This window comes from Manis javanica, chromosome 2 (assembly GCF_040802235.1).
Source record: "Manis javanica isolate MJ-LG chromosome 2, MJ_LKY, whole genome shotgun sequence".
NCBI classification, from domain to species: Eukaryota; Metazoa; Chordata; class Mammalia; order Pholidota; family Manidae; genus Manis; species Manis javanica.
Genome location: NC_133157.1, coordinates 84574026 through 84592922, shown reverse-complemented (window position 1 = coordinate 84592922; position 18897 = coordinate 84574026). Strand labels below are relative to the sequence as shown.

General features: G+C 53.7%; 1 protein-coding gene and 1 long non-coding RNA gene across 9 annotated transcripts in view; both read right to left on the bottom strand.

Moving 5' to 3' along the window:
* Nucleotides 1-3060: 3060 nt before the first annotated feature.
* Nucleotides 3061-7415, bottom strand: LOC140847724 (uncharacterized). Its single transcript, XR_012127793.1, has 2 exons — nucleotides 3667-7415; nucleotides 3061-3572 (listed from the first exon to the last, which is right to left on the bottom strand). It is a non-coding gene; the product is annotated as an uncharacterized lncRNA (long non-coding RNA).
* A 2550-nt stretch (nucleotides 7416-9965) lies between these two features.
* The window catches only part of AOPEP (aminopeptidase O (putative)), a 340655-nt gene continuing 331723 nt past the window's right edge, over nucleotides 9966-18897 (bottom strand). For 7 of the 8 annotated variants that reach the window (XM_036991155.2, XM_036991159.2, XM_073228768.1 and 4 more), the window contains 3 exons: nucleotides 15344-15430; nucleotides 13701-13844; nucleotides 9966-10540 (listed from right to left, as the gene is read on the bottom strand). In XM_036991155.2, the coding sequence (XP_036847050.1) occupies nucleotides 13704-13844; nucleotides 15344-15430 (228 nt within the window). In that variant the 3' untranslated portion in view covers nucleotides 9966-10540; nucleotides 13701-13703. Of the gene's footprint in view, nucleotides 10541-11052; nucleotides 11228-13700; nucleotides 13845-15343; nucleotides 15431-18897 lie in introns of all 8 variants that reach the window. The other variant, XR_012127789.1, reaches the window with a different exon arrangement.

Here is an 18897-nt window from a genome sequence, read left to right as displayed (position 1 = left end):
CTGCCTGACAACAGCTATCACATGGAGGCAGCGGACTTTGTCTAACATATTACTGTAAGGTGATCACCACCAGGCCATTTTACTCCCAAAGAAGCAAAATTATTAAGACCAAAAAGATTGTGTGTGTGTGTGTGTGTGTGTGTGTGTGTGTGTGTGTGTGTGTGTTAGAGCCTTCTCACATTCAGTTCCATGAGAGAGAGAGAGAGAGAGTGTGTGTGTGTGTGTGTGTGAGCCTTCTCAAATTCAGTTCCATGATTTTAGACCATGGGTCCACATCATATCCCTCGCACACAGACTTGTAAGTACTGACTGACAATCATAGTATCTGACTGTACCTGGTGTTTGGGGAGGGAACTTGTATATTTGGATACTGGAGGCTTCCCACTTAACTTTTCTATAAGGGTAGAAAGCCTCATAAATCGATATTGAAAATCTCATTGGCCCCTGGTGTTTCTCACAAAATGATCAGCGTAGGTCAGCTAGGATTCTTTGTTGCAAGCAACAGAAGTGGACACAGTATTGAAAGTAAAGGGGAATCAATCAAAAAGGCATTTAAAAGCACACACAACTGCCAGGCAGACAAGGCTTAGTGCCAGCCTGCCCCACAGTGCCCCAGCCGGCCTCAGACCGGCCTGGTCAGCAACTCACTGCCGCCACCCCGTCCTGCAGCAGAGAGCCTGCCGCCTGCTCCCTCAGCCTCCGGGCAGAAGGGCCCCTACACCCTTTGACATGCCGGCCAGTCTTGGCTGGCGCACCTGCACTGGAGCTGAAAGGGGAGCTGGGAGAGAAGAGTCTGACTGGTTTGGCTCCTGTTACAGGATACCTGGGCCACCGCCTGCGGTGTCTCCACATCCGGGAGGGGTCAGAACCCGGGCAGCTGGAGAGAATGAAGGTGTCTGCACCACTGTGTGTCACTGTGTGGCTCCTCTAGAGCATTTGAGAAGGTTCAGTCCCCTGAAACGGCCTAGCACTCGGCAAGGAAAGGTAGGGGGCCCTTGGCAGAAGGCCAGTTTGCAGGCAGCTAAGGCTGGGTTTCTCCAGCATGGAGCTATTAGCACCGCAGACCAGCCGAGTCTCTGGAGAGCTGTCGTGTGCACTGTGCAGGATTTGGCAGCACCCCTGGCCTCGCCCCACTGTGTGCCAGTTCAGGAGTGGCAGCCAAAGTTTCTGCAGGAACTGCTAGTGTCCTGGAGAAAAGTCCTGGGGGCCCCCATCCCCACCCCCATAAGAATGACCACCTTAACTGGCGGCCCTTCTCTTGGAAGAGACACAGAGACAGAAATCAGACTACATAGGACCCTCGCAAAATAACTAGATATTCTGATTTCAAAATTTATATGGAAAACTAAACAAGAACAGCCAGGAATGTTGGGAAAGTATCAGAGTGCGTGTGTCTGAAATGTTAAGAGTACAGTGAATGTACCACATGTGGGCACATACCTGAAGTTCGTCATCATGGCAGGCTGGGGGGACGGCCCCTCCTCAAGGCTCCAGCCCAGTCAGCTCAGCTCTCCCCTCACCGCCCATCCCTCCGCCATCCCTGACACCTGCCCCTGCTGGTGGAACGTTCTGGGGCTTCTCCTTAGCCTGATCCTGAGCTCTTCCCGGTGGGTACTCCCTGGCTCCGTCCCTGGGCCTCTGCCTGCGTCCCCTCCCTCAGCTGGGCTTTCACATGCTGCGTCTGCAGAGGGCTACAGGTCTGAATACCCCGCTGCCTGTCAGGCACGGGTCGACCATTGCAGCCAGCTCAGCCCCTGCCCCCAGCTCACCTCCCCACATCAGGTGATGACAGGTCCATCTTACCAGTGGCCATTCTCTCACCCCTACATCCAGCCCATTAGGATATGCCAGATGGGACCCCTCGTGCCCTCTAACACCCCATCACCTGCCTGGTCTCTGCTGCTGTCTCAGCAGTACCTTCCCAGCATCGTTGTCACACAGCTGTTCAAAATGCTCCAAATCTCCCCTATTCACTCACCTAAAACAACACTCCTCAGGTGGCTTTCATGGCCCCTTTTCCTCTCTGATCTCATCTCCTAGATTCTCTACACCCACCTACCTCCCAGCTCCAGCCAGATGCGTCCCTGGCAGCGACTCAAACAAGTGGTTCATTCCAACCCCAGGGCCTTTGCACAGGCTGTCCTGGCTGCCCCTGTGCCTGCTCACATGTCACCACCTCCACAAGGCCGCCTGACTCTGACGGTGGCCTCCACTCTCCACCCCTTACCTGCATTACCTGGGCTTTGTCCCTAACCCACAACATCTAATCTATGGACGGGTTATGCCTACCCTTCACTCACTGTCTCCATTACAAGAGCCTGGAATGCTGCAGGCACACAATAGTTGCCCAGGGGGGATTTGCTCAATTACTCTGTATGGGGACTTTGTTTATGATATAGGCATTTTGATCAACAGGGAAAGAATGTGCTGGGAAACCGAGTGGAGCTGCACTTCTTAAATGAACAGAAGCATTAAAACCAAGTGTCCAGCCCTCTTTGCTTACCAAATGTCAATCTCTGGAGGTCTGCTCCTGGGGCTGGGGTTTTCTGCAGAGAAGCCTCCAGCAGTTTGCTTGGTTAGGAGAGGGGTGATGGGATGGTAGAAAGACTGCTGACACTCTGGGAACATAGTCTATTACTTGGATAATTTAAAAAATTTATAAAATCAGGACTTAAACTACTCCCCAAATGTAGAAAGAATTTCTTGCATTTCATTTAGAACTTGTTGCTCATCTTGGTTTGTAGATTTTCACATAAATCATTTTCCAGCTCTGGCTTCCCCCTCCCCATCTCCCCAAACCCCTGCCTGGTATAAGTTCCAAGCTTATGGGTCGCTGCTTCGGAGGAGACCTTTTAGACCTTTGGAATAGAAGGGTCTTCCCTGCATGAGGTGGGGAGGGGCCTGTGGTCTGACACAGAATCCTCCACTTTAAGCCTTTGGGCCGCCAAGGGATCCCTTTCTATGCAAGGCACGAGACCCAGAAACCACAGAAAGCCATGGATAAGACGGACCGCACAGAAAGTAAAGCCAAACAAGATCCAAAACAAATAACAAACTGGGAAGAGTATTTGTGACATTTAAGAAAGAACTAAAAGCTCTTCTTCAGATTAAGAAAAAGACCATTAACCCAAAACCTGATGGCCAGGGACACAAACCACACACAACTAACAGGAGAAACACAAATGACTTTGAAAAGACTTTTTAAAATATTTAAGTTTATGAGAAATGCAAATTAATAGTTTCTTCCCTATCAGTTTGGGAAAGACAAACGACTGATTCTGCCCTACTGGTGAGTGGGGCAGAGGCTCCCCTGCCCGAGGGAAGGAGGACAAGGGCTCATACACTGATTTCTAATGTGTACACATTCTGAAAATGCCATGTGACCAGCAATTCCACTCCCAGATCATCCCCAAAGAACTGGAAGCAGGACCTCGGAGAGGAGTGGTCCTGAAATCAAACCTCATGCTCATGTGGCATGACTCACAGCAGCCAAAAGGTGGGAACGGCCCAGATGTCCACCGACAGATGAGGAAACAAAACATGGTCCGTGCACATGTGGAATATTACTCAGCCTGAAAAAGGAGCAGAGTTCTGACACAGGCTACATGGATGAACCTTGAGGCCATTATGCCAAGTGAAATAAGCCAGTCATAAAGGGATAGTTACCACAGGATTTCCTTTCCATGAGGTCCCTGGAGTGGGCAAATCTACAGACACAGCAAGCAGAATGGTGGAAGCCACGGACTGGAGAGGGAGAAACGGAGGTTAGTGTTCAGTGGGGACAGTTTCACTTTGGGGGGAACAAAGTGGTGGTGGCTGTAAACCAGTGAGTGCTGAAAAACCACAAACTGTACCCTTGAGAATGACAGCTTTTATGATATACTTACCATACAACAATTAAAAATTAAACTTAAAAAAAATTATACGTCCTTTCATGCAGTAACAAAAACCCGGTTCTTCAGCCCAGTCTTGCCCATTTCCTGTTGCATGGGTCTCTCCGGAAAGAGAAATCCCTGGAAATGCCTCAAAGGGACACCACTGGAAGGCTGATGAAATAAGTGAGCAGACGAGCAAAGAGCACAAACCGCTAAGGCAGGTCGCTGGGACCTGTCCAGGTTGGTACATGACTTCATTTAATTTCCCCAACACCCAACAAAGTTACCCACAGTTCATGGATGAGGAAACTGAAACCAGAAAGGTTACACAGATGCAGGGCTGGGCTCTGAGCAAAGAAACCCGGGGACGACCATGTACTAATGCTGTTTGGGGTACATGGTGTCCAGACAACAGTCATCAGAACAGACGCAAAGCTCTCTGTACGTGCCAACCTGGAAATACTGTTATGTGGGAAGATCGGCGTATAGCCATCTGCGCATGAAGTCGGGGTGTGGACGTGCATTTGCCGGAGCAGAGACCTGTCCGTGTCTCACAGTGATGGCTTTTGGGGAGGGACCAGATAAACCTGTGGAGGAACATGCAGTCTTTGCCCGCATGTTGTTTATATGTGTTTGCACATATGATCTCCAGGGAAAGCACTGTGGTCGTCAGTACAGGCTGTTTGCTCCAGGCCACACTTGCTATCCAGCAGGAAAGGCTGCCCAGTGCTCTTGGTAACTGAGGAGCCTCCGTGCTGTCACCAGGTTGGTGGCACGTCTATAGCTTGCACACAGGACTTATGTTCCAGCACTGGGTAGAGTTTTCTAGAAAAAGACTTGCTCAATATGGTTGGGTCCAGGTACCTCAGCGGAAAGGGAGGACTGCCTGAGGACAGGGCCTTCTTGGGCACCCCCTCCGGAGCAGTTTGCAGGCCATGACCCGACTTCCCAAGTGTCAGCCTGTCCCCTGCTCCCGGACCCTGGGGCCAGGGGATCAGCGTGCCCTCGGCGGGGACTGACCACTGCTTCCTGGCTCCATACAGTGGCCGCCTCTGCCTCCAGGTGCGCTGATGTCACCATTTCTGCTGTTCTTTCTGCTTCAACATACCTAATTTACTAAAGCAGGTAAAATAGGACTATGATTTCTTTCTCTTATCTTTTTCTTTACAACCCAGTATAAGCACACACTCACACAGCCCCATCAAAACACACCAGCTCCTCTTACATCATCTCTAATTTATGCCGTAATTCACATTTTTCTTGAGCCTCCCTCCTTAAACACAATTGATGTTGAAGTCCTGGGAACCTTATATCATGCGGTCAGAACATGGAACGCGAGGTGTCAGGGATGAGCCGCGCTGGGACCCTGACCGGAGAGGCCACCTTACCCCTGCCCTTCTCATCTTGCCCATCCTCACAGCCTGAGGACACTCGCTTCTGTCTCCGTGGCCCATCTGGCCAAACCCTGTGAGACAAGGGGGACTGTTAAGGTGGAAAAGAACTTTCAGGCCCTTGGGCATCTCGGCAGTGGGGTCAAGGCCCAGCACCTCCTGGGCAGGTGGAATGTCCTGAACTGAGAGAAACTACGGGCAGAACAGACAGCTTAATAAGACAGAAACCACAGTGCCCCCAGTTGCCTCTGCTTCCCTGGCAGAGCCACAGAGGAGCCCCTGGGAAGGCTGCTGCCAAGCCCGTGGGGCCCAGCTTCGCACCCCCAGTGGTCTGGAGGACGTGGCTGAGCCCCAGAGGAGCTGGGTAGGCCCTGCAGGGGCCGCAGGCAGGCCTTCAGAGCAGCTCGTCAGATCCCGTCTAGTCCTTGCGAGAGAGAAGTCAAACCCCTGAACTTGTTTCATCTCAGGGACGCCCAGCTGGGACCACGTTAGTCTCACGACATGGGCGGTTTGAAGGAGAGGGAAGTACGTGCTCAGAGAGGCCTTCCTCTGTACCTTTGCCCCCTGCCCTGCACTCCCACACGCGCATGCAGACAAGCCTGGGGTCTCTGGTCTCTTCCCTGCACCACCCCCCGCCGCCCAGCCCCCGGGGTGGGCTCCATGGGCTGGGCTCCATGGGCTGCTCCTCCCTCAAGGGCCGGGTGGACCTCTGCCCCCATGCCCCGGTGCCAGGCTGGCGGATGCCCGCCCACTGTCCTGGCAGGAGGCTCTCAGCTTCCTCGTGGGAACATCTGTAGTTTTATGGTAGATCCTTCCACCCCCTGGGCTTGCTGAGGCCTCCTCCCTCTTTTTCACACCCTCTGGTCTGGAACAGAAATGCCTTATTAGCCGATCAATCTCCCAGACGGCGCCAGAGGGTGGGAAAGGCCCCATAAAACCTATGAATAGCCCTGTTGGCCTCTCCCCCTTCCACCTTGTAAACCCCCAGGGCCCAGCCAGGGAAGGTCCTGGTCATTGTCCTCGGAATAGTGGCCTGGGGGCCAAGGGTCCCTGCCCTGCCCACTGAGCTTGGCCTCTGCGCACTGCCCTGGAAGGTCCCGGCAGCCCCTGGCAGGTCCCTTGGGCTTCAGACTCCCAGGTTCCTCCAGCCCCGGCCTTGGGCTGAGGAGGCCCCAGCAAGGCTGCGTCGGGCTTGCACCATCCCGGCATCCGCCTGGGGTCTGTCCCATGGCCAGGCCCCTGCGTAACCCCTCCCTCTGACCACACTCCAAGGTGGCTCATGAGGCTCAAGGTGCCCTGGGACCATTAAGGGAGTTGTGTCCCCAAAGCTGCAGTGCTTTGTCATCTGTTGGCAAACTGCCAGGGACAGCACCCCCTTCCCTGGAATGGGGTGTGGCAGGTCCTACTGCCAGGGGGAGGCTAGCCAGCCCAGGACGTGGACTGGGACACACCAAGTTCTGCTTGGCAGGAGACACACTGGGACGGGTTGTGCTCACTTACCAGGGCAGGTCTGCCCCACAGACCCCCTTGTCCTGCCCACTCCCACTCGGCAGGCTTCATCTGTCAATGAGGAGGTGGATGACTAGAGCATAAGGCTCTAAAAACACGGGCCCTTGAACATCACTCAGCTTTTGCTTTCCAGACACCCAGTGGGTTACAGTTGCCTTCAGTGAGGCCAGTGGTGGCCACGGCGACCCCAGGAACCCCAGGCCTGCACACTGGGCCAGGGCTTCACCAGGTGTCCAGCCAGATCAAGCAGGGCGGGAGAAAGCCAGGCGGCCTGGAAAACATGCCTGAAACCTTTCTTCTAGAGCTCTGCTCTTCATTTCAGAGATGGTTTGGGGTTTGGGACGAGTCCCCCATTTCTGGTTCCTACATGTGAAGCATCAGGTTCTGCCAGATGGTGGCTACAATCTCAGTGTTCTGACTTGAAATTCCAATAAAACAGATGGTAAAACCCCATAATCCTAGAAGAGAGGCCAAGAGGGAGGTGTGAACTGTCCTCGTGGTGTTTCCACCCCCACCCCCACCTCTGCTTCCCACCCTGGGCCCCCGGTACCGGAGCCCCAGTTCCAGAGCTCAGCCGCCGGTGGGAGAGGGGGTGGGGGCTGACCGCACAGGTGGTAGGAGACAAGCAGCCAGGCCCCAGTCAGGCCAAGCAGGGCCCCAGTCAGGCCAAGCGCCACCGTAGGCCCCGGCCTGTGGGACGTGCTGGAAACCGAGCTGGCCTCTGGACCCGCGTGCCCCTGCGCCTGGGGCTCAGTTTCCAGGCCCTTGCTTCTCCGGACCACTGCTTGGCAATTAACCAGTTAACCTGCTCTGAGGACAAGCTGCCTCCTCTCACTCTGGCTGAGTCAAAACACCACCAGGCGGGGTGGCATCATGTGCCCGATCCCAGAGGGGTTCAGCTGGCCCGGGGCACCTCCTGCTCATCTACATCAGCCCCCGCGGACTGACCGACGCCTGCCAGCCAGAGGCAGACAGTGTTTTGGGGCCCAGCTGACACACAGCCTAAGGAAGCTGAATGGACAGGGAGAGGGGCTGGGCTGTCTTGGCTTTCACTGACCAGGGGACTGGCGGCAATCTAAGGGACCCTCCTCTGCTGCATGGCAACACCACCTTGCAGTAGGCAGGCTCCTTCCTTCCTTTCTGTGCTCAGTCTAGGGGTTGGAGCCCATGTCTGCTCAACATGGGAACCCTGACGGGTCATGGAAAGCGCTGAGGCCAGAAATGTGTTCCTCCAAAGGAGGGGAGATTAGTAATTGTGGCACTAAAATAAGTGTGCCGACTGTCGTGCAGACAGGTCCCTGCGACGTCCCTATGGTGACTTAATCCTGGCAAGTTCAAGTTCCCTTGCTAACCAAAGCAGGTGTCACCTAGCCCCCCACCCACCCAGGCCCATCGTTACAGCAAACCGGATCGAGTGCAGGCCTCTCCAGTCTTGGCTGACTGAGCAATAAGATCAACGACCAGTCCACACCCTATGATGTGCTGTAGGGGGGAGGGGAAACCTGGGCTTTTTAAGTTCTGCCTGTCACTGAGTGTGTGACTTTGGGGACACAATGAACCTGTCCTCACCTGGCCATCCGTGGAACCTGGCAAGGGCAGGCACAGCCAGGTCCTTGTTCCTCTAGGGCTCCTAGGTCCTCTCAAACACTCCTAGGCCAAAGCACTTCTTGTAAGGTGCTATGGGCACGCAGAAAACGCAGCCCCAGTGGGTACTGTGCCTTCTAACACAAATCTTACACACACCCTGGGGGTCTGCCACCACTACCAATGTGAAGTTTTCTTTCCCAATCAGACGACTCACTTCAAATGTAGAGTTCTCGTCTTGGGTATCGTCTCCTCACTGATGGGCAGCCTCTCTGGAATCCAGGGGTCTGTGCCAGGCCCCGGCCAAAGGCCCCACTGCAACACGCCCTCTGAAGCCCTCCAGGGAGATGCTAGAGGAACAAGCAGGGGAACTGTTCCAAGAACAGGCAAAGCGGTAAGTGGGGAGCACAGCCAGAAGTCCCCCTGGGGGTCCTGCTCGCTCTTCCCACCCCCTCCTGCCAGCAGGGATGCCTGGCATAAGCAAAAAGCACGTGTCTGCAGACAGAGAAGGCGAACCTCCTGCAGGGCTCTGCCTGCTGCCTGCCAGCCACAGCCAGTGGTGAGAGCTGCAGGAAACGGTGGGTCCCAGAGCAAGGGAATCACTCATCCTTGTGCAAAACCTCACGTATGTGGAAACAGACAAGCCAGACGAGGGTGCCATTTGGTGAAGACACACTTCACTGAAGGTTTTCCGGCAGAGGATCACCATGAGCCCCACGTCCACTACTGACAACATGGAAGTCTGGTCCCAGCTCTGGAGCACTGAGAGGCAAAGCCCATGCATCTCTGGGCCCTTGAGGCACATTCTTTCCGTGGAGATTCTCCTGGAATATGGTTTTCAGAGCCCAGGCCCAGGCCACCTCCTACACATCAGAGCCCGCTGTGGCTTCTGAAGACAACAAAGCGGGACTTTAACTTTTTGGAAAAACAAGACCAGACCAACCCACTGGGCTGGCTGATCGTGCTCAGCCCACCAAGAGGTCTGAGCTGTCTGGACATGGGCAGGCAGGGGCTGTGTGTGCCTCCAGGCCCCTCCTGCCCCACTACAGCGGACCAAACACTCACCAAGAGGAAGAAAGCATCATTCCATCCATGTCTTCACAAAAAGCAGTGTTCTTGGGTTTATTCAGATTTAAAAATCAAATTTTCATTTTTCCACCAATGGTCAACTGCACATGGCAACCCCTTGGAAGGACTAGAATGAGTCACCATTAGGTTATTTCGAAGACCAAGAGCTGCTGCTGAAGAAAGTGGTGAAGTCACACCTCGTCCCACAGGCCAGGGGCAGAGCTGGGCACAGCCGCGGGTCTGAGCCTATCACGCGACTGTGTCACCACACGGCCCTCATGGGTGTCAAAGCTTCCTTCCCTTTGGACAGAACTGGGAAGCTCAGTCTGTTTTGTGTGTTAACTTCAAACAGTTGTGGGAAAGGCAGGCCTTATGCCCACCAGCCGGGAGTGCCTGATGCCCCACCCCAGGGGCAGGGGGCTGACCTGCTAGTTCACCAGGAAAGCAGCAGAGAAGTCAGCGAGTGGGAAGGACTGACACCCGGGTGCAGAGTTCTTAAAGACAGTGTTCAATTCAGAAGCAAACAGGAACACAAAAGCACTGATTCATTACATTTTATTATTAATACATCTTAGATTCTTGTACTTTTACCAAAATTAACTAAAATTTCAGAAAATCTAAATAAACGGACATACTGATCAAAATCATTCTGCAGTATCCTTCTGAACCACCCAAGGGAGGACATCAAATGGTGTTCACAGGTCCCCGTATACAGAAACTGTTCCTGGAACTACAAATATCTGGAGACACACAGAGGGGACTGACACAAAATGCTTAGCGTTTTCCATGTGTCTCAGACACCTTCATCATCTGTGTGAAAGAACTGCCATAAACTCACAGAAGTGATGCGCCAGACCCAGTGCTGTGGTGATGTTCAGGGACGGGGACAAAGGCACCACGCCGCCCCATGGAGACCGTTTATGGGGCTGTGCCTTTCACATAGGCTCTGCTGAGAGCGGCCTCTGGAAGGAGAAGCACCCGACGTGGGCACTGCTGTCGGCTGATGGCTTTAGCAGCCCTATAACCCTTCCTTTGATGTCCAGGGTCACTGTGATCCTGGTCCCACCACGGCTACGAGAAGATGCATGAAAAAGAATCTTGCTGTGATCTTCCCTGTAAAGGAAACAACAGCAATGAAATTTACTGCCCGGTCACAATGGAGGAATTCCTGTAAATGAGGAACGTTGTTGTGCTCTCTGGAGAGAGGACTCGGAATGGCAGACGGATGGGACTGGGCCACATCTCACAACCTCAAGAACAGGGTTCACAGTTGAACCACGCACCATTCGCTCTGCTCACACGTGGCTGTGAAAGCCGGTGGCTGTACCTTGGGCTTTGGTCACAGGACAGACACTACACAGCCCGTTTCAGACCCGCATTTGCTCAACTGCTTTCAGTCTAAACTCTACACCGTGCAGGAGGTGGGTGCTGCCTGGGTCACATGGGTGAGGCAGCCTGCGTTCTGCCTTCCAGGGGGAAGGGGGGCATCAGCTTCTGTGGCCACGGGGCTTTATCTTCTACCACTACCCACACCAGAGGCCCACGTACAGAAGGCACCACTGCCATGCCATGGGGTCTATCGTTGCGGGAGTGGAGTCTCAGCTCCCGAGCCTCTGGGCACTCACAAACGGGAAGGCTTATTGCTCTAGGGCTCGACTCCTGTTCCTGCTGAACTGAGCCAGTGTGTGAAATGAGAACTGATATCAGCTCAGTAGGCACCGGAGGGCGGGTCCAATCGACAGCCCGGAGAAGCAGCGCCTCCGCTGGGGGCTTGCTGGGTCGGCATCTTCCTGCTGGTGGCTGCAGAAGACACAGAAACCTAGGCTGCAAACACAAAAGAGAGTTCCCGACACTTGGGAAACCAAACAAACCACGACGCTCGGGAAACCAAACAAGGGTTCGTCTGACGGCACGCAGCCCTCCTTGCATGCAACCACCGTGGACAATGCTGTGATGAGTCTGGTTTCAGCTTTTTATAAAAATCATCTGTGCAGCTTCTAACACATAAGACCTTTCAGATGTCTGATTAGTGGACTTCTATTTCCCAGACTTTTGGCACATTCCTTGCACTCGTGCCAGGAGAAAGTGCATCCTTGGGGGGCCGAGCAGGTCTCTCATCCTCCAGAATCGAGCTCAGCACCCGAGCTGACCACTCAGCAGCGACCTCGGCCCCAGCGGCTCCAACTTAACTGTCCCCATCTCACCTTCTCTTCAGGTGCAGAACTTAGCCACTGTGAACAAAGCAGAAACCAGTCACTGTTCACCAATCAGCTAAGCTCTGCACCTTGTCAGAGAGGCCGTCGGCTGGGCATAATCAAAGGGCCGGCAAGCATCTTCCACGGCTGTTGGCATCTTCTGTTTCCAGAAAGCGCTATGACGCGCATCTGTTCCCCAACTGCAGAGAGGGAGTAACTGCGGCCTCGGGAGGAGCGGCCAAGGCCGTGGCTGCGTGGTAATCCCTGGCAATGTGATTTTAATCTTAAGTCACAAATCAGCATGCCAGGAACCCAAGCAGCCAGAGCACTCCGGCGGCGCCATGCCCGCCGCCCACAGCCCATGGCCCACGCACCAGGCTCCGTGGCACAAGGCAATGTCACCGCCTCCGGCCCTGCTATGCTACCAAGTGGGTTTCACTTCTATTCGCTCTGCATTTCCTTGGCTCCCTAGAGGGACACTGTAAATGAGAAGGACTCGGAGACGACCATATGCGTTCCTGGGCAGCTTTGGGATGCAAGCTGACAGATGCATTGACCCGCCCTCCGCAGCTGCCCGTTTAGTCATTAGTGCTGGCAACTCCTGGGGCATGGGTTCCAAGGAGCCTGGCGTGTCCGTGTGCCCTTGCAGGCAGGGAAGGAACCCCCAGTGCTGGAAGGGCCACTCAGGAGCAGCCCACAGTTCCTCCCTGCAGATGGGGGCCAGGGCAATGGGGAGGGGACAGGGAGGAAGCGTCAGAGGAAACAGACTCTGAGCAGGATGACCGCCTCGCCTGCCTGGGGCAAAAAACCACAGAAGAATCAGCCCCTCTGGAGCCACGCCTGTCAAGAACACAAACTCTTGAGAAACTAAGAATCTACAGAGAAACAGGATTTATGCAGAGTACTGTATGGGGCTGATAGCAAGGTAACCAAGCATCTTTCTGTTCTTTAAGCTGGCCAGTCTCTAAGCAGGCGCAGATGCAGCCTGAGGGGAGGCTTCGGGAGCGTCTGCACGCAGCTGCTTCACTACGAGATGTACAGACGCACAATTACTTCCACTGTTTCCTCTTCCTGGCCAACACCATTCCTTAGCTCTCCCGGCAGAACAAGATCATCCTTGAGAAAAACCTTCTCCCCTCGGTATTAGAGTTCCTTCAAGTAAATAGACACTTAAACCTATCAGGCAGAAGTGATTTTTATGAGAGCAAAACAGTAGAAGCAAACTAAGTGCCTAATGATGGGCTAAGAATATCAACAGAAAATACTAATACCATTAAAAATGTTTCTCTACTGAGAAGCCACAGAACATGAAAAATGTTTGAGATCTGGCACTAACTAAAAAAAAAGGATTCAAAGTTAGACATACCCTATTGTATCATGCAGAAACCCTGAAGAAAAACTGAGAAGACAAAAATGATGTTTGTTAGGGGAAATACACTCATAACACTGCTGTTCTACTCATAAAACTTTATGTACCATCGCTAAATTACTTTTCAGATGCAGAAACCCATAATTAAAAACTAACTGCTAGGATGTAAATCTAACAGGTCAGTTCCAAGCACAATTAACAGAGGAAGCAATTTAAATCATTTAGGACTGCCACTTGACTTAAGTGGAGAGAAACAGTGTTCCAACATGGTAAGAGACAAGCTGTGGGCAGCACGTTCTCCGCCAGGCCTCCCGCCAGCCAGGAGGTTGGCATCCAAGGTCTCGCACAGCCTGAGAGGAGGGGTGTGCACACGGCTCAGGACGTGCGGCTGCCCGGCCACCCTGAGTCACCTGCACCTTGAAGACAGATGAGTGCTTCCACTGCACGTCCCTGTCCACCTTCTAAACCTGCTCATGAAGTTCTCCCGTGATTTTAGCTCCTACAAATAACAAAACCTTAAGTGCCCAAGGAGAGCCGCCCTGTCGGTGGGACAGCCTGATTTCCAGGGACCACTCTGCCAAGGCACCGGGCTGCCCGAGCCCAAGCTGAGCGCTGTTGCTCATCACTCACCGTTTCGTTATTGACTCAGCTCTGAAGAGGAATCTTGGGTTAGAACTGAACAATGGAGAGAGGAAAGGGAGAGAATCACCTATTAAAACAGCATCTCGGCCACCAGCTCAGCTGAGGACCTGTCCATCTGCTCCTTGGTCAGCTCAAAGCACCTGCGGGCGACCTGCTGCTGGCTGGGGTCCTCACTCACCATCAGCTCCCCGTACAGGTAGACACCCATGGCCTGCAGGGGCGAAGCCAGAGAGTGAGAAGAAAGGTGGGTCCATGCACACGTATGCATCACCTTCACTTGTTTCACACAACTTGCTCCTGAAACAGACGGCTGAACAGCTTCCTCTGGGATCTGCAGTTTCCACCTCCTCCTCTTTCTTGTCCTCACTGGAACCAGAGAATCTTTTGCTATCAATTCTATCAACAGAGGCTGGTGATGAAGTGAGTGTTTCTCTAGGGGGACTGTCAGGAAGGCTCGGGTCGGGAAGGGAAGTTTCCTTAATGACCAGCCTGGAGACCTGCGTCTCCACAGCAGAGACGTGGGGGTGCTTCCAGGGAAGATGCCCCTGGGCACAGCAGGGGTGAAGCCGGCACATCGCCGCACCCCCTGCAGGGCTGTCCGCTGCACCCAGTCAGCCCGGCCCCCTCAACGCGCATTCGGGACACGGGGCTGCAAAGACTTAATCTGCGTTTGTCCTACAGTTTTAGAACAGCCAAAAGCTCCCTTTGGTTCTGCCTCTTCTCTTGCTCCAAGCTTTGTCACGCCATGGCTTATGCTCTGCTGCAGCAAACTAAAAGAAGGCTCTCAAAGATGCACAAGATAAAAGCTTGGTAGTTAGGGGTTCAAAAAGTCTTTGCTGAAAAAGTTGGGATATGGTGGCCTTTGTTAGACAAAGCCTAAGGGCTCAATTCTGTCCTTATGTTCCCTCTTGCTTTCAAACACCTCTTGCTCTACTGTGCAAATGTGACATTCTTCTGGAACAGAGTCATGTATTTTTCCTTGTGGGGATAACAGGCCCTTACTTGCTGGCTGCCCCCATGCTCAGGCCCCATCAAAAGTCCTTTGTTTGCCCCACTCACACTGGAACATGGCTCCTCTGTGAGTGGCGGTGCTGGGCAGAAGGCATGCTCAGAGGCGTACAACGGTCCTGCTAACAGGAGCTGTGCACTGACCCCCAGCAGCAGCCAGAACCATAGCCGGGCACTGCTCTGCACAGCCACACCAGGGGCAGCCAGGGTGGGGGGCAAGGAGAACCCCCAAAACATGTTCCTGCAGCATTCCTGGAAGGGCACTGCTCTCCCCAGTGAATGGCGAGAACAGTTCTCACGGGACGACACTCAGCACACATCCCAGCCAGCCGGGGTCTCCCAGCCTCATCTTCACACGTCCTTTAGGTTGGGGCCACTGCAGACACAGACCACAGCACACTCACCATGGACCTAACCTGATGTCAGAGGTGTTGTTTAGTCTGCAGTAGGTAAGTGCAGAGGCCCACAGCCAGGTAAACCAAGGGTACTCCTACAGGGCAAAGGTACTCTTAAAGGGACACCAGGAGAAGGGAAGTGTCAGCCCGAAGTGTGTTAAGTAAACTCCTACCTACTTCTTAAAAACTTGGGGAAACAGTTAAATATTTGTTAGAAAGAGATGCTGACAGCAGGGTCCCTGTGTTCAGTGCACTGGTCTGGAGGCAGCATGCAGAGAGCTCCCATCAACAGGGAGGTGAGACATACCTGGTCCTCCAGCAGGAATCTCTCCACGTCTCTGTATGCTTTGGCGTATTTGTGCTTGACAATGAGCTCACACCACCGGTGGCGAACCTTAAGAAACAAGAAAATCCAGTGAGCAGCTGAAGGAGTTTGGTAGAATCTGTTAGAAAAACTTACTCTCTGAAATATATTAATGGTGAAGTTTTTAATTCATTTAGTTTAATTTCTTTTACAAAGAAAGGAATCACGTTTCCATTTAGGAGGACTGTCTGTCAACATTAGTGGAGGAAGTGCATTTTCATCTAGGTATTCAGATGTTTTGAAACATAGTTTTTCAAGCTAACAGATAAATGCAACCGTAACTGGGGAACTACATGCACACCCCAGCCAGGCGGCTGGCGCCCTGGCCTGCAGGGCACGTTGGTGAAGTCTTCCTTTAAGACTGCACTACTGCAGTCCCACAGCACCCGGTTCACTCTGAAGCCACCGATCCCGCCACTGTGCACAGCAAAAGGAGGAAGACACTACTGTCCACATGCCTAAGAGAGGGCAGAACATGCCCTCCGCAGAGGCTGGGGTGTCAGCCCGAGGGGAGAGTCAGGAGGGCAGACCATGTGACAGCCACGGCGCCCACAGTGTGCCCAGCCCACGCACGCTGCCGGGGTGCCAACAAACTGGACACTGACAAGCTAAAGGTGGGTGCCGAGGACACACTTTATTCAAGCTTTTCCAGCAGGGATTTGCCAGAAGCCCCGAGCCCGTTACAGACAACATGGAATTCTGGTCCCAGCCCTGACGGCGCTGCTGAGAGAGGCAGAGCCTGGGCATCTCTGGGCCCTTGAGGCACATTCTTTATGAATCTCCAAGATTCTCCTGGAATGCGGTTTTCAGAGTCCAGGCTCAGGCCACTTTCTGTGGCATCAAAGTCCTCGGTTACATGGAGTGGGCAGTCTGCCGTTTTACACTGCATCGCTGGGTCACCACTAGTCGTACATGGAAGTGATTACATGCATCTGAAAGAGCCTCCTTCCATTACTCTGTTTTTACTGCCTTTGAAAGAGAGACCCCTTTCTAGTAATCCATTTGTGGGAACATTAAGATGTAACCAATTTCAACATTCTGGCCGGGGCCTCTCTAAATTATATCATTACCCACTGCTGGCTGGATCTATCCTTTAATCTACTATAAATAGATTTACACACAGGAACAAGTAGGAATGACGGGCAAACAAATGTTTTGGAAAGAACGTCTGCCCTGGGCCACAGGGCCCTCCGAGACACGGCTGGATCGCGGGAAGTCAGGTCCTTTGATCTTCCAAGGACAGGATACCAACAAACTTTACATCCACGAAGGAATTTCAGAGGCATGTGGAAATGAGCTAACAGCCTCAACCACCGCAACAAAAGGCATTAAGTTGGACTGGGTGGGTCTGGGAAGTCTTTGCTCATCATGTTCTTTCCCATATGTCCAGCAGAAAGGGAAAGGCCACAAAAGGGAAAGCGCAGCTCCAGCGATACTCTGAGCAGCAGGAACCAGGGAGCGGAGCTTGGAGGCCAGCGCACCACCCGACACAGAGCAGAGGAAGCCACCAGCATGCTCTGCTTCAAGAACCAAAGGCCACAGTGGCAAGAACCCCCCAGCACCAGACGCCGCTCATTCCCTCCAACTCACAGGCTCTCAGAGCCCCCGTCCCGGTTAGTGTGCCTTCTGTCTGTGAGCTTCGTGAAAGTGACCCCAGCACGTCAGTGTGGACGGGGCACAGCCAGCAGGCGTGACAGCAGGAGCCATGGGAAGGAGCACCCCTTCTCACAGCTGCACGGTGGGAATGTATTTCTGTGACCTGATCACACCACACCGTTGGTGACTGTTGGCATTCTAAAGCCTGGGACCGACCCTCTTTGTTTTAGAAACGACTTTGAGAATGAAGGGATTAGCCTCTCATTTTCTTCCCTTCCCCTTATTCACACACCCAGAAGTAACAGAGCACAAACGAGGGCTACTTCCAGGAGGTGAAGGCCCCAGGTGGGCGGGAGGCAGGCGGTCCCCACCCTGCGAAGGGTTCAGACGGCAGGCTGGTGAAAGGCTCGCTCACAGCAACATGAAGTCGGTGCTTCCAATTCTCCTACTGTTGAAATTACTATCACAGTAAGAGACCTAGTCTCCAGGCCCCTGAAGGCTAACGCGGCATCCAGGAAGTCCAGGCCAACTTCCCTCCACGCCCCACGAGGAACAGAAAAATGAGCCTTGTCATCACAGAGCTCCGTGCACATCAGCGTGCTGACAACAGGACTTCGAAAGCCCCACGGAGATGCTGCAGCTGAGGACCCAGCTGACATTCCTTCTCCTGCTCAGGTTTCTGTTTCTCTTCTATCTTTGAGAAGCAAAGTCCTTACTTTCTATCCTCTAAATTCCCAAGGACCCATAATTTGATGGCTACTGATCACCACGTGGAACATAAACAGCCCTTAGTCATAAGCTGGCACCAGAGTGATACTCGCTTCAATCTCCTACAGCACATTTCCACAGAGGGAGCTTTCTGCACATCACGGAGAAGCGTGGAGAGCCCTCGAAGGAGGCCCTCACGCATGTACCCCAAGCTCCTTCTCCATCAACAGCGGAGGGAAGCAGGCTTGCGTGCCAAGGGGTCTGAACGGGAGGCAGGGACCCAACCTAGGGAGGAGGCCGCCCATTTGCCACCTCCCTCGGAACAGCTCAGGTAACAGGCGCGCTGCCTCCTCACTGGGATGCCCGGGCACACTGCACTCACCTGCGAGGCGGTGCTAGCAGGGCCCACATGCCGGGGCTTCTGCACCCTGCTAGGTGTGTTGGTGTCCTCGGGTGTGTCCATATGCCCAAACAGATCAAACTTGCAGTCACCCCACACCCAAGCTAGGGAGGAATCACCGAAACCCTCAGTCAGCAATGTCTCAGCCCTGACCACCAACGTGCTCAAGGACAGCAGGATAGTAAGGGACAAAGGGCGGGGAGTATGGGAGAGGACAAGCGGCCTGAAGGGAACCAGGAAATGGGCAACTGAGGGGCTGGCAGAGGTTGAGCTGCCCAGGGGGTGAGAGCGGGACTCCGAGTGCACGGCCAGGGCCTGAAGCCTCACTGACCGAGGACAGGCCCGCCCTTCCCTTCCCAGCCTTTGGTGCAGCAGCTGGCCCGCCCACTGCTACCTGCTGGTGCCGTGAAAGGCAAGCCAACCCCACAGCTGGAATGCGAGCAGAATGTTTAGCACAGTGCCAGGGTGAGGAAGGATGACGGAGATGGGCATTAGAGTCCCTGGCTCTTCCCACAATGTCACAGCTCTGCTCAAGGGACACTTAACAGAAAAATGACGTGGGTGCTGCCTCAGCACCCAGGTGGGTTAACAGCACGGCAGATTCATGCCACTGGACACGGATTCCCCAGGTGCCCAGGTGTCTGTAGCACTGCCCACAAAGGGTGGTGAGCACACAGGCACTAGTGCTTCCAGGAGCACCAGCACCAGCCGGGTGCTGCTGGGAGGGTCTCAGACTCTGGGGCGGGGAGAACGAAGGGCAGGTACAGGAGCTGATGCACCTTTGCTGACAGAG